We start from the raw sequence: 21,494 nt of genomic DNA, 5'->3' as shown, positions 1-21,494 counted from the left end.
GTAATTACGCTACTTTGAGATAGCTCAGTGTGGATATGACTGAGTGATATTAAATGTAATAGTTTTTGCCGTGTTTATAGATGAAGGAAGGCTGTGTGGTTTAAATTTTATTGTGGTAGATCGTAATTTTGTGTGTATATTTTGTCTTAATTTTACATTCTAGCCAAAAGGTCCAAACGACTTAGGAATGTTTGTATCTAAAATACAAAAGCTTTAAATTTATTAAAAAGGATTGTGCTGTAAAACATAAAACTAGAGCCATTTTCAGTGTATTTTTAATTTATGCTTGATTTCATCAAATGATAAATCAATGTTTGTAATATTTTTGATCAAGTAACAGATGACTAAATGTAAGTCGAATTAGAAATAAAACGTGTATTAATATGGATGAGTCATGGAGATAGATAGATTAAGTCAGAAATATAGGTAGGTACAGTTCGTAGATCTAATGACTAATTTCGATCCATCTTCCCCAAAGTTTCAACAAATCTTGACGAAAATATTTTTTTTTTATCGTAACCCAGGGTAGGTCCACTCTACGCTCGTTGAGGTGAGTACGTCTGCGTCTTGATCGCGAACTGTTTACATATGTGGAGTACGAGATGATGCACACCTGCAGGAAAATATAGATGCAGACAATAATAAATGTGAACATTGCTAAAAAATCATCTTTTTTTATTTATTTTATGCTGTTACGAATTTGGTTAGGTTAGTGTTTCGAGTTATTTTTGCATTCTAAACTTTTTTTTTTTAACTTTACTTAACTTTTAATTTTACTTTACTACGATTAGGCGAACTATTCACTCTCTTCTGATTCATGTAATTTTCCTCAGGAATCAAACCATTTACCTAGCCTTTTCCCTACTACAATGGGATTGCCTTCCATTCTAACTGGACGCAGCTGAGTACCAGTGCTTTACGTGGAGCGACTGCCTATCTGCTTCTACGACCCGATACCCTTTGATAAGGCTGGTTGCCAGACTTTCGGACTCTAACTGCCTGTTATGACTGCCAAAGATGTTCCAAGACAAGAAGTATTAAAAATAAATAACTTTTAATTGCAACATTACAGGTCCACAACCGCCTTCCCCTGTACTTCAGCTACCGTACACTCACCAGTTACTGACCTCTTTTTCTCTCATTTTTTTGTTTATACTGACGTCTCTTTCACTCCTAATAGCTCTGCTTTCGGCAGATTAATACTCTGTGGTCTAATGCATATCATTAGATTGAGTGGTTTTTCTTCAGACGTTCGTAAGTACTTAAAATTTTGAGTGTCCGCATGTATATCACGAATTCACGATTTGACTATTATTGCATTATGGTGCCATGCTAAATAGAGATTGGTTGGTAGGGTAACAGGATAATATTGTTGAAACCGGTAACTGAACTTATCTGAAAAGAACTCTTCATTGCCTGGTTTTAACTTTAAATGGTTAAAATAATTACTAATAGTAAGCTTGTTTGTACCAAAAAAGTAAGCTTCGGCGGAACCTCTTAATTCATTTGTAAATACAGAAAATTACTTACATAATATTGGAATTCATGATTAACTTTTGGTCCCAGCCTGCAGCTCCTAGTGCCCACTAATTTAACATTTACTCATTCAAATCTTTGACCAACGAAACTTAAATAATAATAAGGTCCAATGAAGAGGGCTAGGCTTAGTTTGGAAAATGAGCCTGCACATCTAGTTCATCAAGGGTCGCCAAAAATGTCAAACCTTGCACCAGAACCCTTCTAGTTATAAAAAATGCAGTAACTCATTAGTGTGATGTCATGCACCACGTTTTGAAAGGATTTTATATACATAGAAACAGGGTAAGCATGTGCATATATACATATACATTTTGTTTAATACTATACCCATTTTGGAATAATTACTTGCTATTTAAAACTTAAGAGCTTATTCTTGGCAAATTAAATAAAAAACTTATTTTCAAATCACGCCTGAAACTATAACGAAACTCTTGGTGTAGTTGTCATGACATACACAGGATAACTTAAGATTGAGAGTCCCATCATACTGCAGACTAAGCTTTCGGCCGATAGCTGCCCGATGGTTGGCTGAGAGTTTATTTTGAAGGTAATTGTCAATTTAATCAAACTTATAAGTTGATCTGATAGGGGACAGATCGTTGTAATATGCGCACAATTATTCATCTCCATATTGATTAATGAGCCTCGATCAAATCATCCGCCGACTAAAATTTTGCTGTGCTCATAAAGAGTATCACTCTTATCTAGTGCCGCTGTTTTAGGCTATTCTATCGATTACTATATATCTGCTTTATATCTAGAAAATATTTAATTAAATGCAAAGTTTTCCACTCAAATCATCATCATCTACTCAAATCAAATAAACTTTTATTTGCATAAAATAAAATATGACATTTAAGGAAAGATAGTTTTCACACCGCGTTCATTCTACAAGGCGTAGATGTAAGATCTGTGACCTACTTCTTTCGTCTCACTAAAGAGGTGCGATTATCCTACTAATATTATAAACGCGAAAGTTTGTATGTATGGATGTATGGATGTTTGTTACTCTTTCACGCAAAAACTACTGAATGGATTTTAATGAAACTTTACAATAATATAGCTTATACATCAGAATAACACATAGGCTACAATTTGTAAACATATTGTTCGAAATACTAAACCTGCGCAGACGAAGTCGCGGGCACCAGCTAGTTATCTTATATTAATTACATGAAGTTCACACTACGAGTGTTTTATTTCTATTACCTAATAAATAGTGGGGTTATAATTGTGATATGTACTATTAGTATAATGCTGAAGACTTCGTTTGAATGCGTTAATCTCAGGACCAACTGCAGTGTATTGAAAAAAAACTTCAGTGTCAAATAGCCCATTAAACGAGAAAGGCTGTATCCTTTTTTTTCCGGGTTCGTGAAGGTTGGTAAGCTCAGGTCCTAGATTTGTATTTATTACTCAAAAATTTATTAAAATTAATTAAACACAAAGTGATGAGAACAATACTAAATAACTATTTTAGGAGTAACTGTGGGTTTTGAATGCATCGATATACACTACACAATGTAGGCTAAGAAATTGTGACCTAAAGAGATAGATTTCTGAATGTGACTTGATTTATGATATCTTATTTCACTCCTATTTAATTACTATAATAATGTAACTATCGAAGTCTCATTTCGAGTTAAAATTTTGAAGTAGGTAACTGTGTATCAAGTTTAAATTTTTTTTGGAGTACTAAATTGAATAATATTTTTGGTAATTTATATTAACTGATGGTTTTTATTTACACGTAACAGAGGCGTTACTCATTAAAACTGAAAAACGTAAGTAAAGATATTAGTACAAACAAGATAGTAATAGAGTTAGTCCTAATAACACTAAAGTTAGGTAATTGTCGGGTTCTTACGCTTGTAAGGAAGCTACAGTTATAAAAGAGTTACCAATCATCCTTGCCAGGTATGCTTGTGGAAAAGTTTTGATATTGAGGTCAAACACAAATAATGACCTCGTATTATAAGTAGTAATGATCTGCCCCCACTAATAGTAGCGCGTTGAAGTCTTTTCAACAAAACCAACAAAAGTTCTAAAACAACAAAAACTAGTTAGTAGTTAGTAACCCAACGGAGCCGCATCTCATTACTGATCCTATATTCCAGAGCAATGATGAAAAATGTCCACTGAAAAAAAACCATTACATTTGCAAATCCCACATCAGATTTTTAGACGCGACGTGCAGTATGCAGGGGTGGGTACATGCTCGTATCTATCATTCATTAGCAGCACAGCTAGAATCCAATACGACATTTTTTACAATCCCCGGGCACAAAGAACGGGCGGCCACCCCCACACCCGCAAACAGTCCCATACAAACAAACGACGCCAATGTATGAGTAATAAAAACTTGAAAAAAATCTCACTGACCCGCACACATGCGCGCGAACCGCGAAAAAAATCACCGACACAAAGAAAGTCCACCGAAAACTTCTATACGAACTTTTGCACGCACACTAATGCAACCAACCCACACATAGACACGTACAAGGAAGTTGCGGCTGTGTGCGTGAGTGCAGCTCGTACGGACGAGGGCTAAACTTAGCTTAGTATGTGTGTAGTTGTGCCTCACAGTTGCAAGAGACCAAAACTTCGACTGTGTTACAATTCGCGGAAAATCCTTGACATTTGACATGCTGAAAGCTACTTTATGCCGTTGTCTGTAAGTTAAAATTGGAATGGTGAGGTGTGCAGTTAGGACGTTCCTCTTCGGAGCGGAGGCTGCGCACCGCGGGTAGTTTTCGTATGAAACTTGGTGGCGCGAGATGCACCAGGCGAGACGGCAACACGAGAGTCTATGGCCGTCCTGCTCAAACGCCACCCGCCGCCCGGGGCGAGGGCGCGGGGTGGCGGGAGGGTGTCGTGTCGCGTTGATGAACATTTTTCTCATTTTTTTCTTTATTTTTACGCGAATCGTTTTTAAAAAGGGTTTCGTCATAATTGCGTCGCCACTCCTGATTATGTTAGCGCGAACGATAAGCCGATCTCTCGCCGTGCCAACAAAACTACTGTTACTCATTACAGACCCCCAATCTTCTGAGATAACAAAAAAGTCACTCGTATCACCTTCGATTCAGTTTGATGAATTGCACACGAATGTAATTTAATTTGCATAACTTGATCATATAATACTTCAGAAATGTTAGCCAAGTAATTAGTTAGACGAATAATTAATTTGGACAAAAAAGAGGTACGAAAAGTGCGCTTTATTTGATTAGACAGTTAAATAAAGTCGGGTGTTTGTTTAGAAAAAGGTAAAAAAGGATTGAATGGAGTAAAAAAACTGTAAAAAGCGTGTAAGACGTAAGGTTGGTAGTAAAAGAAGGCGCACGTAAACATTGCGTGACGTACGCATGTCTCGAGTGGCTCGTCGCGGCGGGAAACCTATTTTCCCGCGTTTTCTCACCCGCCGCCATATTTGTTTTGGTTATTGTTAATGTGAATCTAATTGGAATTTGCAAATTTTCTTTTCTTATTTCTCTATCTTGTGCATATTTTCCAATTGGTCGATTTCAGCAAAATTGACAAGCTTAAAAATAAGTTTTCATGAAAAATTTGCTAATTAATATATTAAATACATTAAAACACTACAAAAACTCCTGAAGCATCAATATCGTTTCACAGTAAACAGTATAATAGATAAACATAAACACAATCAAATAATCGGATAATCCGAACTTATTTGAGCCGCATCCTCCGCGTAGAGGGAAACAAAAAAAGCACGTTGTGGAGGCCAGTCTCGCAGCAACAGCGGCGCGCACCGGCCGCATCCAAAACGTTTATATTATTTTACATTACGTGTTTCATTTCGCGTAGACTTTTGGACAGCGGTAGTATGCGGCGCGGTAGTGCAAAAAATTGTGACTTTGGACATTAAAAAAAAAATGGAACACCGTGACTTTTTCGACAAAAACAAGATTCATTTTTACCGGCAAAAAAATTTTTCATAACCGCAACTTTACGCAGTTCAAAGTAGATTTTTTTTTACTGGTCTCTTCAAGTTTTTGTTTTGCACTTACAAACACACTAATGCAGTTTAACAAGTTTGAGTTTACGTACGTTTTGTTTTGTTTGAAACTGTAACGAATAGGGAACAAACTGTATTTGCGACAGACGGAAGGGAAGAGAAGAGAAGATGGCGCTAGCTTCCTCGGTCAGCCTGTACTACTCTATAGTGCAGCGCGCTGCTCGCCACTACTTAGAAGATTATTGTCATACAGGTAAGATTCTTGTTAGATTTATTATTTTCAGGAAACCTCTGCTGGAATATTTTCAGCGGTAGTTCCGAAAGTTGAGCAAACGGATCGTGTTTGAAAATTGCCGGATTTTGATGAGCTTTAGCACCCGTAATTATTTATTAGGAGGAACCGGTTATCCAAATACTATATTTATTTTTGAAAGATTGGAACTCATGAGGAAAGAGCTCCTCATTGAAGATTTAAAATATTTTTTCCTGAAATTCGCTAAAGAGCTTTAAAAGCTCATTTTAATTCATAATTTACAGTACAAGTATAATTGTGTATTTTTGAGTAGAAGCCATTTAAAATTCTATTTCTATAGAATTTTGATTTCACTTCAATATAAAAATAGTAGTTAAAATTACTTTTACTAGAAATTTTAAGTATCCAAAATTACGTTTTTAATTTAAGCAGAGAACATAATTTACATTAGGATTGACATCTTTTCTCACTAACGCAAGCAGAGAGCTTTTCTTTAAGTTGCGGAAACTTGAATAGAAACATATTCCTATGATCAATCTCTTGACTGTGTCCTAAACTGGGCTTACCAGCGGTTGGAGGTTCTCATTCATGAACTTTTTCAGTGTATGTTTCCTGAATGTCTTCAACGAATTTTTATTTATTTAAACTATTATTTCTTTATTATATTACTCTTTCAAGTATAACTAACTGTCCAATTTGAAATGTTTTTTTTTTAATATACCTAAAAAATATAATTATTTTAATACTGTAATTGTTGCGGTAGATTTACTAAAATAAATGTACTCCCTTCCTGAAAATCTATAGTACATAATTAAAAGTTATCATAACTTAATATTCAAAAAGATAATAGCTAATTAGTGGTAATTACAAAATTATACGCAATGATCATGATTTTTCAGCTGCATTTATGAAATCCTGAAAATTCATAAACCTGAAACATTTTATAGTTCCCGAAAAGAAAACTAAATTATAAGAATTGTTAATCTTAAGTTACCTACATCGTAATAATGCAAACTTACCAAACAAAGAAAATACCTAGTTAATACATACATTTTTGAACCCTCAATTCAAAAATACTCCTGTTACAAGTACATTTACTCGATTCAGTAAAACCATTTCCATTATTATGTACTTAACTCTAACTTAACCGCGCGTTTAACTATCTTAACTATAAAGTTGCCGCGAATAGCACTGCTTAGTCATTGGTCAGTGTAAAGGCGCTTTTATTGTCATTGAACTTACTATATTTGTGACAGGCAGACAGACATTTAGTTTATTTTGTAACCTTTATATCATTTGGCCTTTTTTACTGTCCCTATTGTGGGGCATAGGCCTCTTCTTATATAGAGAAGGAATGAGCGTTAACCACCACATTTATGCAATCAGTCGATTTCAAATTTTTAAAGTCCAGATTTTAATAAGACCTTTTCTTCTACTAGTAGCCCTTAAAATTAAAGATATTACTTTAATACCACCCATAACTTTTAAACTAACATGTTCCGAACTTGTAGTTCAGAGGCTTTGACCACTAAACCCAATGAGTCACTGTAATTACAAAAATGTCTGTTACTTTTTTAAAGTTAAATCAATTATTGATATTAAAATCGATATTACCACAGTAGAGCTAAATTCAGCAACCCTTTCTTCTAAAATATTCTTCAACAAAATAATAACAACAATAAAACAAGAAGAAAGTTTTGTTAGTTCAAAATAATTTATTGGAGAGTTTTCTTAAGATTCCGCAGTAGGCTGAAAATAGTAATTTTCAGTTTCAGTTACTAACCCTAGATGTTATCAAATCAATCATGATAACCTATTTAACATAACTTAACATTATAATTTAAGACTTAAACATCACTTATGATAACATAAAAACATAGTTAACTTTTCGACTGATTCCACTAACCTGACTGAGTTGAACTCGTTTTTAAATACTGCCATGAAACCCTTTAACTTGGATATTGAATTCAACTTTAAAAAAATGGGCAAATTATTTTGCTTGCCGACGGCAAATAAAAGATAGTACGAATACAAACTTATTAATTAATTTTTACTTCACCACTTCTTTGTAACATAATAAGTGTATAAAAGAATGGGTTACATAAATATTTAAACTTACTCCATGGTAATAAAAGAATGAAATTCCACATTTCAAAACGTAGTAATTATGCAAGTCCTAGTTTTTTTCCTGGTTATGAGAATCAATCAAAATCGCATTACAATCGCAGCAGTCAAATAGTTATTTCATAAACACCTCACTTTTCAAGTCTATATTAAGTTCAGTTCAAAAATATTTCAGCCTAGGAAATAACCAGACGTTTAGTTAGGCAATAATCTAGATTAGCCCCAAGCCGCACGATTCCTCGTAATTTGTACCTAGTAAGAAGTTAACTCCTTACTATCTGGTAGTTTGTACAAACTACTGAGTTTCTACTCAAAATAGCATTTAAAACTACATTTTATAAACGAGCTATGAATTTTCATGTTTAAAGAAAACAATATTTTATTAATTTATAAACTAATCCCTCACATATGGTTGTCATTTGAACATCTTTTGGCAGTCGGTACGGATAATCAAAAGATGGTAAGATAACCAGTCTTACTTAGTGGTATTGGGTTGCCCGGTTAACTGAGTTGAAGAGGTCAAATAGGCAGTTGCTCCTTATAAAACACTGGTCACAACTCGGCTGCATCTGAATGAAAGCCGACCGCAGCATAGTTGCGAAAAGGCTAGGCAGATTCTGAACGCTGAAATAAATGATGTCCAAAATTATAATTATCAAAAAATATGTGTACAAAAATAACTAATTACGCAATCAAGGATTTTTCAAAGACAATTTGATACCAAAAGCAAGTTTTAATATCCTTTGCAATATCATTTAAGTAGTAAATTAAAAAACCAGTGAATCCGCAATTACCTAGCATAATGCACTTTATATGCAAAATCCAATTAAATAATTATATGATTAAAGGAATTTTATGAAAAAACTTATTCAAAATCTTTTCCAGCGATCTAGGTATCTAGACAGGTAGTTTGTTGTATGTATAATAAAATCTTTTATACAAAAGATTATATTTTCAAAAATATTATAATGGTAACTCGGACACAAAATTGCTTTGACACAAATATTTATTTTTGCACCTATTACTGAAATCCCGAATGAAATTAAAAATTAGACATAATCGACATTAACTGAATCCATAACTTGGCTTCATAGTCTGCATTTAAACAGACGCCACTTATGTTTTCTATAACCATTTTGATAAGCTCACAGGTTTTACAAAATGTTAATTTCAGCCATATCATAGTACCACTCATCATACTTCAGCATATTAAAAAGCTACCAATAAGTTTGAGTTAAAGAATATATTTTGAACTCCTTCATAATTACACACGAGATAGTGACGATGCAACTGCAACTGAAAGTTGCTCCGAATCAAAAGCTCAACAATCCATAGCTTGTTCCATACATTCTTGATATTCACAATATATAAAACATTGTAAATAACAACCGGTTTTCACCAATCCAGTTTAGCAACAATAAATTAAAAAGGACGAAAGAACAGATCGTCATTTTGACCATATAAAATAATTAACTAGTTTTTATAAATAAAAAATTGGTAATATTTTTTTTTCTATTTTTTTAGAATGCATCTGCACTATTATTTTATGTGCAAATTTAATAATGATAGGATGAAATCGAAAAAACATAAATCAAATAAATAATATTACATTCGCGTTTCTGATTTGATTTGGTGCACGCCCTTTAGCAGTGAATATGTACAATCGTGGACAAAAGCTTAAACAACAGTCATACGACATGCTTATTTTTAATGCAGCGAAACTAAGTGTTACTTCTTACTAAATTCCATTTTGTGAGTAAGGAAAAAGAGGTTAAATAGTAAAAAAGTCTAAACATTTCTAACGTCTAAACAGTTCTAAACGTCTCAACAAAAGCATAATCATACTTTTCATCTTGACCTATAATAATTTTAATTTTATAAAAAAAAAAAAAAACTTTTTTTGTTCAATACTCTACGTAACATAACTTAAAGATTGTATATAAAATCCTTTAAGTATCTTGAAATAACCCAACCAAAATCAACAAAAAAAACTCACAGTTAACACAGTCTACAAAACGGACACATTTCCTCTCAAGAAAAGCAAAAGCTTACAAACACAAAAAAAAAAGCAAAACGCAAACACTTAATCGCTAAACAGTACAAGAAAACCAGTTGCGTTCAGTCGCTCCGTAGTTTTATATAAACCAGTTTGCCGATAATCGCATCGGCCGCGCGGTTTACATGCAAATGCGTTGCATCTTGAGATGCTAAGTTCAAGGCCGATGCGTCTAGCACTAACACTTGTGCGCTCCACTGTACTTAATAGTATGCTAATAGTCAGTTAGCATTGTATATGTGGATTGTTTGTTTTTTGTGCTGTTGGCTACTTGTGTAGAGTGTTTTGGATAGAGTTGAGCTGTTAAGTTTTGAATTTAATTCGGTTAACTTAAGCTGTGAATGTAATCTTCGTCTGTAGTACTAACGTCTGTAACAATTACAGAAATAGAGCCCAGACGTTTGCCTATCTTTTTCTACTATCTAGATACTTAAATAATTTTCCTGTCAATATAATTGATAAGTTTGACTCATCAACACGTACTTAGAACTGTCTGGATATTTATAAGTTTTTGGATAGTTATTTTATTATTAAACTTTTTACATAACCAACCTTTCTTAAAGTTAGAAAATACACAGAATATCACATAGAACTACTTAATGTGGTAAAAAATAATTTCGGTGGAAAAAACCTTAGTCATTGCACAAAAGGCCAACATCCTATTTATATCTGTTTTATTCTTGACGGTTAATCATTTATGCAAATCACATAAATAATTATTTAATTACATACGGTTGACATTGCAAATCATAAAATATTAATATCAATTAATTTTCTAGAGCATTTAAATCTGAAAATATCAGTAGGAAACCGGTTCTAAAATTGAAGTCTCCTCATTTACTTGCAAAAGAATGATACAGAAATACAACAGCTAAGTTGGAAGAAAATATATTTTAAGAAAATTGAGAATTAAATCTAAAGTTTTCAGTCGGTCCGATACCAGCTAAACACCTGATCTTTGTAATGTGCGTACTACCATTCATCTCCATACTGATTTATGAGCTAAAACTAACTATCGGCCGACTAAAAGTTTCCAGTGTGCCGGTACTCTAAAAAGTCAAAGTTTCAGTTCATTTCATGACAAACTCGTACATATTTTATTTGTATGAAGCTTGTTTAGACTTCGGCATAAGTTCAGTTTCAAAGAAAGTTGCGTCAACTCGAAGTTGAGTTACACTTGTGAACTTGAGTGTACATCAATCTGTAGTATAAAATAAAATAGGTTGTGTGTTTTAAAGGTACAGAAAAACACTGTTGTTCAGGTGTCTTTATTTAGTTTAAATAAAGTTGAATTTAGTAAATCTCCTTTTGACCGCACAAAATGAATCTTAAACAGTATTGGAAATACACAGTAATCAGGAACTTAGGATTGACGTAATTCGAAAATAAGAGCTTTTTCAACTAAACGTGATCGCATATTATCTTCTCCTGAAAACTATGGTATGGTGGTGAAATCTACAAAATATGTTTTCCTTCCTACATTTGCTGTTTTTTCAACTAATAAAAATAACATATCTATAGAAAATGAACTCTTTAAGACTAACGTTCCTCAGTCGGGTGGCAGCGCCAGACTTCGGCCGAGCACGCCCAATTACATTTTAGACAAAAACCGCTTAGTCACCACGCTCACATAATCACAGCCCGTGACGTTTGCCGCCTCTTCTTATACTAAATCGAAGCATTTTATAACTTTCTTTAAAATTGTTCGTTCGATGATGGTACGTTATTTGTGAATTTTAAATAATTAAACTGTTACAAATGTAAGATTTTTTTTTTGCAAAATACCATAACAATATTGAACTATCCCAAAATCGGGAAAGCAACTTTTTATGTAATGTCTTTAATTTAACAAAGCGACGCGACGCACGATATGATCTAAGAACACATTAACAGCCATTGGATACAATACAGACTACTTACCCCAACTTAACATAACTTGTGGTGAACAAACCACCACCCACAACACAAAAATGCAACGCAGTCTAAACCCCATAGCCTACAAAACGCAACAATACCATCATTACCATCAGATAACACGCAAATCGCAGCAAACAAAACTATCCCAATTTTCTTAAGTAATCAGTCACAGATTTAAGCACAATTGGCAAATGGCCGCGGTTAGAACAATCTTGTTTCCGCTTCACGGTACGGCGGTAATCAGGTGTTAATATTTTTACGGTGGCCCGATGCCGATTATAGGTGCGGTCGCCCTACTTTTGTGTTGATTACGTATATTTTTTAGAGATTTGTTTTGTGACGGGATTTGTGAATTTTCAGTTTATCTAAATTGTTGAGTTTTGATAATGTAATGTCAAAATGAAATGCGATCACCAATCTTACGGGTGTCTTCCTACTATTTGAGTTTTTAGAAAAAAACTAACTCCAAAGTCCTGAAACCCGTCCTTAAAAGTATTTCTGTCGAAAAATTTTCATAAGTGTAACATAGACAAAATTATGTTACTTAATTATGTTACAGTACTTAAAATTGAGTGAAGTTTCAATATTCACCCGTAAGAAATGTAACAACAGTTCAACCAGCCTCAAATACTAACCTTACATACTATTTCTTAGCAATAAAACTACACACATCCGTCATTTCTTTCATTCATAAATTGTATACAAAAGTCACGCTACTTGGCGTCACTTGATAAAAGTCACGTGTGACTACCATTACTTAGTTCTACTTCCTTACTTGATAACAGAAGAACTTAACATGACTTCACGAATATTTAAAGAACAAAAACTTTTTTTTAAATAAGACACTATATTGTAACAAGATTTAAGAGAAGAGCAAAACCCCATCTGAACATGTTTTATCGTATTGATTTCTGACACTTACGCGAATTTTAGACATTGGAATAAAGTACTTTTACGGATTTATCGCGGTAATATTAATACTATTCGACGTTTCGGATGCTTTACAGCATGCACGGTCACGAGCAAACTAAGGTGTTGTCGTCTTGATATTTTAGTTACATTTTGGTGATTATTGACAATAAGATTCACGCAGAACGAACTCACTGTAGGTATCCTTCATCAGCATTCAGTTCAGTCTAGCAGTTTTCATTAGTGCCAGACTAACTTACTAAGCAATATGTTTTACTTCTATTTGGTTTAATGTTACGAATAGGTTAGATAAATTATGGCAAATGTAAGTTACAAATCTATGAATGTGTAAACAACATTCTTACACGTACAGAGCCAGTTTTTTTATGTCGGTAACTTGTGTCCGCCTTTTTTTCAGCAAAACCCTCATTAACCCTGCCTAATCGACATATCTATAATCTAAAGATATGTATAGTATAAAATATTCTAGATCTCTTCACGAGACTGTATTGCATTTATCTCCAGTCGTACCAACAAGCTTCTTTGCAACCACCTATCCAGCAATCACGAAAAACCTCTTTCAAAATAAAAAAAAAGTCATCGTATCACGTGCTTGGTCACGCCAGTCAAGTTTACAAACTCCTGCGCTGATTAGCATACGTCCGGGCATGCGATACCAAGTCGCGTGCTTCTGTTTGTTTACAATGTCGTTAATCTAGTATTTGATCATTTGTAGGCGATTGTGAGAGGTACTTCCGGTGGCAAACTTTAAGTTATTGGCGGTGGTAATTACTTGAAGAATTGGTGAAGTAATTACAATTGGTACAGTTATCTCTAATATTGTAGATGATCCACTTTTTGAGATTGGAGTAGGTTTAAAAAAAAATCTTGCCGAGGCTGTGGGATGGTACATAAGAAAGACATAACGTCAGCCCGGTATATGTAGGGCTCCAGTAAGAACTAAGATAAGTCAATATAAGTGTGACACTCCATTTCACTACACCAACAGTCTTATATGATGATTTCCGCCCCCGAAAGAGGTACATACAAAATTGCAAGTAGTCTGAAGATTAGCGATGTTACACCCTCATTGCCTAGCCTCCATAATCTCACTACGTAACTTCAAATATACAAATTTCTTCAAACCACATTAGGACTACCGCAACATTTATTTAACATCTTTCAACAACAATCAACAGTAATCATTAAGGCTCTCACACACTAGCCACAAGACGCGCGAACACGTGACGGGTCACCGCGTGCCCAATTTAACGAGTAATTGCGCCCTTATCGCGGCTAAACGCGTGTTATCGCGCACTCGAGCGGCTTTTGTTTATAAACATACGAACCGACCGTTACATTCACCTCGCTTTTCATTTTGTACTTATTAATTTGATAACATGTACTTAGATTATTGAGACTTAAGATTATTTATTTTTATTTCTTTATTTGGTACTTGTATATTACTACAGAGAGAAATGTTGTGCGCATCTGGAAAACATTAACAAAGTTACTTAGACAAAAATAAAATAAAAAAAGACACGGTGAAAGAAAATAGATACTTTCATAATTGAAACTTAGGAATAAACAATTTTTTATTAATTTTAATCTCGCTCAGAAGTGTGAAGATTTAAGGAATCTGTTCAATGTATTATAATTATAAAGTTACAGTAGACGCTTAGTATGCATTTCCGTAAAAAAGGTCTGATTAAAATCTTTGGAGATCATCTTAACTGCAGTTAACTTTTTTGTCTGTTTATCCTACATGTAATTAAAATATCAACATTCCACATCTTTTACTTTTACTGGATTTGTTCATCACTTCTTTCACCTCGGTTTTCCTTATTATTTAATTATGCAAATTGCATAGGTACATTTCAGTTAAAAAGTTATTTTCTTTTCTTTTATGTTTTATAGTTTTCAGCTCAAAACTTTTAACAAATACCTAATAATATTAATGACGATTGCTAAATATTTACTTAAAAGTAAAACTTTCTAATTATTTAACTTTGGGAATATCAGTCAAATTCACACCATAAGACTTCAATATTTCTTTTCACAAAAGTCTTGCATCAGAATTCCCATTAAACGACCCATTTTCATGAACAATTTTCCTAACCTATCTTAGAAAAACTTTTTCGTCAAAAGTTAGCAAGTAAGTAAATTCCGGTACCTATCGTCGAAATTTTCTTACCATCCACCTGTTAGGGCGATTGCGTAAGGGTCGCGCCCCTAACCTTGAACCGGCGACCTTGAGTCCTGGGTCACTACGCAACGATTTTATTATTTAGCACCAGTGTGTTGCACCCTTTATTTGGGGAAGGGATCTTTGCTATACGCTTGATTTTTTGAGTGAGTGAAGTTTTATTTTTTGGATTTCAGAAACTTAGGTATATTTTTTGGTTTCATATAGTCACTTATATGTAGGTCTTTTTTTTTAATTCAGCTTATTCATTTTATTGTCTAATTTGCTCAATAATTTTTTGACTAAATTATGTACAGAAAATGACTTCTACTACATCATTTGATTGCTCTAAAAATCTTCCAAACGAACTCATTTTAACCAAAGCAAAAAATAATTATAAAAATTAACTTCCCGCCTCCTTAATCAAGCATTAACCAACCAATTAAGGTCTAACAGCAACACAGCCATCAACATTGTTCAACAGCCGTATAACAAGTCCAACATATGTTGAACTTGAACAATTGAATAGACGCACCCTCCTAGATAACCCTCTATTTGTTAAGTCACACCTCTATTGGCCAAACGGATTGTCAGGATCGGTTACACTGATTTTATGGTATGGTTTTCCTATTAGATTTTGGTTGAATTTGAATATTTATTCGTTAAGTAAGAGTAAAGCCAAAAAATCTAACTTAATGTAGGTATGAAAAACTTTTGCGGTCATGTATGAGTTTGTGACTAACCATATTTATTGCCCAACTTGACAAAAGTTAACCAATTTGATGCATTGTAAGTCCATTTATTTCTATATTTCCTCTCTCCATGCTTTATTTAAATTGTCCAAAAGTAACTTACATTACTTTTTGGCTTCTATAAAAGTAAATCGGAACAACCTACTACCCCTATTCTTCATAAACTTTGCTCAATTGTACTCAAAAAAGCAAAAATACCAGGACTTCATACTCAAAAGATAGCCACAGATTAACTCCAACATGAAAATCTGCGGCGACAAATAATGACATAACAAAGCTCCCCACAAGGGGTGATCTAGCCCTAGACACCCTTTGTTTGTCACCCCGATATCATTCGCTCACACCCTAGTCGTACCTACTCCATTAAACATGAACTAACGTGATCTTATTAATTGGACTACTGTTTAATATTGGTGTTTATTTAGTAAGAAATGCACGCATAAAAAAAATCTAATACATACATATTTAAAAAAACTAAAAAACTCGCTTTTTATAATGACGTTTCTGAGCTAGTCATGTATTGACAGCCGAACTTAGAGCGTGTGTAAACTTTCATCCTTATCGAAGATCAGGAAGTGGGTCTATTTAAGATACCAAATTTTCTTACATACATCATTTTACAAAGTTTTTAATAGGGAAATTGGGAATGAAGAATGTCGAAATATTCACAGCTCTGTGGTACAACGGTTTAAAACTTATATTGTACGCATGTCTAAAGATTCACCTCTGTGTTAAGTCAAAAGTTATTGTATCGTGTAAAATTATGAATGAAGAGTTATAAGTAATAAGGAGAAATAGTTGAATAGCTAGGGAGTTACGTACACATAAACTTATGTGAAGACAGAGGTAAGAAATACTACGTTAATAGGAATAACAGGACTGACTCAATAATATTGATAGGGCTATCAAAGTTATAATAGCCCGTATTCTATTCAGACTTAAACTTAATAAAACCTTCAACGTTCCCATAAACCAGAACCATAGAGTCCATAGACTACAAACCATGACTCACAGCCATAAACAAAAGTTGAACACCGTAAATACAACACTAGAGTTAGTGACGTGCTATAAGAAATAAAGCAATAGTGCATAAATAAGTAATAAATACTGTACGGAGTTTGAGTTATTATTTATCTTGTCTATGTCACGTGATGTCGCGTGAAATGCTAGACTTGAAGACTGCGAGGTGCTAGTGGCAGCGATTTGGGAATTATGCAAGGAATATTGATTGGAACTTTAAGGCTGTTGGAATAGGGTTTAAAATAGAACAGCAAGCTGGCTTGTTTTGAGGGTTAAATTGTCTTGATTCCTTCTAACTCTTTTCTTTGTAGGATTATCGTTTTACTTGCTACTGCTTTACACTAACATACAAATGGTTATAAATTACTTAATAGTTGTTAATCGAGTACCTAATTATTTTTTCCTTATAATAAAGGGAACTTTAGTTTTTTTTTATTATTATCTTCGACCATCTAATTATGAGCAAACCATGCTTTAGTAACAAAACTGACATAAGTATAATTTTTATATTCATTACAATAACTAATATCCCAAGAACTAATTACATTTGCAGAAATCCTTAAAACATTATTTCAGTCACTCACTTAACAAATCCCGCTTCAGCCCAGTTTCCCGCCAACAGTAGGCCGCCATCTTGAAATTTTACAGCTTGAAAGTTCGCGGTAGCTGTGATTTGATATCGTTAGGTTTATTGTAGTCGTTAAACGTTATTTATGATATGTGTCGAATTTTAACATGATTCGTCTACGTCTAGTTGTCATGGTATGGCTTTGTCTTATGGGGTTCGATGCTGGGGTTAATAAATATGGGATAGTTCTGTTTTATAGTGTACTTTGGTATTTTTGGGAGTATAGTGATTTACCTTATCTGTCAAATTAATTTTAAGGAGGTTTAAAGTTTTTATCCGATGCAATCAGCATTGGATAAAAGCTTTGACCCATAAGTCTTGTGAAAAGCTTCCATACCTCCGGAAAAGTACAACGCAAAATTTCGTCAGGCGTTTGAAAAAAATAAGTGTATCTTTATTTTATTTTCAAATTGCCGACATAAGAATCAAACCTGCAGATCAAGACTGCCACTTGACATGCCCTTACCTACAATATTACTACACCAAAAATGAAATTATCCTTTTGACCAGCACAAATACTTCACACCATCATTGTGATCATCATAATCAGCCTATTGCCATCCACTGCAGAACGTAGTCCTCCTTCATCCCCATACATCCCAATCATGCCCAGTCCTTACCAATCCACTGTACTAACATTCAGTCTTCATCCATCTACACACATACATTACAATACTAACTAAAACAAACAAGTACATTACCGGTCAGTCAGTAATTGCAATACATTGAACTTGTCTGTCTGTCGCGAATTGAAGTCAAGTGGGTTGCGCAACCACGGTCACGGGCGATGCACCCGATGCACTTTGTGGAGTACCCAGATATGTAGCTCCTTAGATTGTAAGCTTATGCCCTATATCTGAGCTCATCATCCTCCTAGTCTTTTTTCCAAACTATGTTGGGGTCGGCTTCCAGTCTAACCGGATTTAGCTGAGTACCTATATCTGAGCTACTTATTGTATTTTGTCCCTGAAAACTCAAACGTTTCAATACTGTTTGAGCAACCATTTAAAATTAAGTAATGTTTCAGTAGTCGGCCTATCAAAATCTGATTTCAGCAGAGTTTTCGTGAGACTTTCTACCACAATTTGCTAGTTGCAAGTTGGGTATGGAATGAGGATACGTTCTTTTTACGAAAACTTGTCTTAAGGATATCAGTTAAAAAACCTATAGTTTTCTTTTAATAAGGTTATATGATTCCCGTTACATGTACCTACACATTGATTATAAAAAAATATTGGTAGGGATACAATTATAATATGGTTCAGTCAATAGGATTATAAGCTTATAGCAACAGTATCATAATTGTTATTTTTTTTTTTAATATCTGCTTGTGATACGTGTTAGTCTCAACATGCCAAAGGCTACGTTAGAAAAAACGATAAAAAAATCAAAAGCTTTGTAAAAGACCTTTGTTTTAAATGTCACAAAGTAATTTCAATAATTTAGATAAATATTACTCCGCTTATAATTATGAAAGCCAAAACATATGTACAAACATTCGAATTTAGGCCTTCCCCCTTTTGGGAAGTCGGTTAAAAAGTAAAATAAAACTCAGAACTTAGCACGTGCTGCTTAAAACGCACGATTTTCCGCAAAATCGGGTTGAACCGGTCCGCGGAGAATTTTATCTTACGTGCGTAAAAATGATCGTCGCGCGACAATCTGAAGTAAAGCTAATCAAAGCATTAAATTAATTACTCGACATTACTTTTATATTGCTTAGTTACTTTGGTTTATCATAAACAGTAGTTGTACTAGCGCATTCAATTATAAGCTTTTATTTAAATCTCAATGAAAAATTAAAAGAAAAATAAATGGCATGTTGTTATGAAGCTTAAGCTTAATTTATTTGGAGAAAAATTAGGTAAGGGTGGGTTGTATCATGTACTTACCTATACATAATAATATCTACATATATATCAAACCATAAGAACGCAAATTTTAGGTTTCTTCAACACTTCATGTAAACAATACCTCTACTTCAAATTTTGGACCTGATTAGAACTATACAATAAATCATTATTATTTCCTTTTATCCTCATACCTTAGTTTCCAGTCCACCACTATCTATCCTCCAACATTGACACTGTACCCAGAACCCTGACCTCCGCTTCGCAAGTGGTTCAATTGAGCGGACATGACGTCACTACGCACTTCCGGCCACTAATTACATACGTCTGCGGCCACGGGATGTGTTGAAGGGTGCACTGTAGCTCTATCATTTAGGAATTAAGATAATAAGTTCGTTTTTGCTTTTCTTTTAATGTAGGTTTGCATTAAATTTTGCTGGGGTAACTAAATAATTTGTTCGTTTTGTAACTCGGTGATATGCAGAAGAGCATGTTGGATTTTGGCAAATATTTCAATAGTAGAAAGCGGCTGTATCCTTATGGTAATTTTTATGTTAAGAAAACTAAAGTTTGAGCTATATTCTAAAGGTTTTAGATACCTGATACAAATAAGAAAAACGTTTTCAGAGAAAAAGTTTTCATGCTTTATAAAACTGCTTTCGAAGACAATAACAGGACGTTCACTTCGTTTTATCAATTGCAAGCTAATTGTTATTATAACTTACCCTTTTCAAAATGCTTACAATACCTACCTGATATAAAAAATCAGACATATTTCAAATGTGATGTCAGCACCTTTCTTCGAAACCAAGTATCTTATGTGAATAAGGAAAACGGATAATTGTGTTACTACCTTAATTTCCAAGTAACAGGTTCTGACTGTTAATTCCACTGTTTAGTGAAATAATTGTGAATAAACGTAGCTTTATCCTAGTCGGGCTGCGAGGAGAAATGTCTAAAGACGGGCCGCGGGTCCCATTTATGACCGGGGATTCGAATGCCGAACCCACGCGTTAAGGTCGATTGAGACTACTTTTGAGGCGAAAGGAACTAAGAAAAATAGTGATAGTCCAGTTTCCACTTCAATGATATATTGTTAATATGATATTCCGGTGCTGGCAGACCCCTTCAGTTGGAAAGACTTGTTTAATCAACTTCGTGGCAGCAACTTGAAACAAAAATCAAGAGTATGAAAAATTCATGTCAGCTCAGACATCCTCACAATATCTAAACTTGAGATCCCTCGCAGCCACGAGTGCTACCGTCGCATGGCAACACTGAAAAATGCATTCGCGAGACAAAAGCAGGCTATTACCGTCCCAGGATTAGCCCTATTGACACTACGTTACCAATTAAAAAGGGAGGGGTGCCTTTTCGTCTCGGTTTTTTTCAGCAGACGGTTTTTCAGGCCGCGGGCGTCCACCCCCCACATTTCCCCCTAACCCCCCGTGGCTGTACAGAAAAATCAATAACGCAGCACTTTTTTCCGCGCGTAAAGCATGCACCGACATGGCGCGCCGCTGTGTGTGTGAGCGCCACGCACACACGCGCGCACTGCATTGGGTTGCCAGCATTTTTTCCATTCGCATTAAAATTTGCTCACAGCGACATTCTCGGTGGCGACGTCCCTGCCTTTGATTAGTCGGATGCACCTGGAGGGCTTACGCAATACTCCACGCTCCCTCAATGCAAATAATCCTATACAATAACAGCTTCCTGATCCTCTTTAGATAAAGAAATTAAATTCGCACTCCTTCTCTACTTTCGAAGCGAAAACAATTTGTAGACGCTAGGAATATCAAAAATGCTCTGCAACATTTTCGAGACGTTAAAGCGGTAACGGAAAACAATTTTAAAACATTCTATCATCAGCCTTTTGTTCAAATTCTCTACAAGAAATCGCCATAACTTGTGCTCTTAAAAGGATTGCGGTAAAATGAGTAGAGGGTTCAACAAGAAAACGAGTGCAGACGTCCTTATGTACCTAGCAGTGTACTCGCCATTGTGGGCTCTGTTTAATTCTATAAAGCCGCGGAACAGACGACCTTGTAGGTGGACTGAATGGCATCGCTTCCGTGATCTCTATTTGCGGCTCATCCGATAATGTCATTGAATGAGCGTTAAAAGCTTTTGGAAGCATCGCCGGGCTCCGAGAGCATATCATTTGCATAGATTCCTAACGCTCGGTGCGCGACAACCGCACAACACTAATTGCTAACGCAGACTAACGTAAAAAAAGCATCACATTTAAAAAAGGAACGCTTTGCACATTTTTATTTCGC

General features: G+C 34.6%; 1 protein-coding gene across 2 annotated transcripts in view; it reads left to right on the top strand.

Annotated features, from left to right (window-relative positions):
- Positions 1-5,271: 5,271 nt before the first annotated feature.
- LOC110375524 (zinc finger protein 287) overlaps positions 5,272-21,494 on the top strand; it is a 50,795-nt gene continuing 34,572 nt past the window's right edge. Inside the window, exon 1 of one of the 2 annotated variants that reach the window (XM_021333663.3) lies at positions 5,272-5,771. In XM_021333663.3, coding sequence (XP_021189338.1) covers positions 5,687-5,771 — 85 coding nt within the window. In that variant the 5' untranslated portion in view covers positions 5,272-5,686. The remainder of the gene's footprint in view (positions 5,772-21,494) is intronic. The other variant, XM_021333662.3, reaches the window with a different exon arrangement.

This window comes from Helicoverpa armigera, chromosome 11, assembly GCF_030705265.1.
Source record: "Helicoverpa armigera isolate CAAS_96S chromosome 11, ASM3070526v1, whole genome shotgun sequence".
In the NCBI taxonomy this organism is placed as follows: Eukaryota; Metazoa; Arthropoda; class Insecta; order Lepidoptera; family Noctuidae; genus Helicoverpa; species Helicoverpa armigera.
Note: the sequence above shows the minus strand (reverse complement) of the source record. Positions and strands in the feature narration are given on the sequence as shown.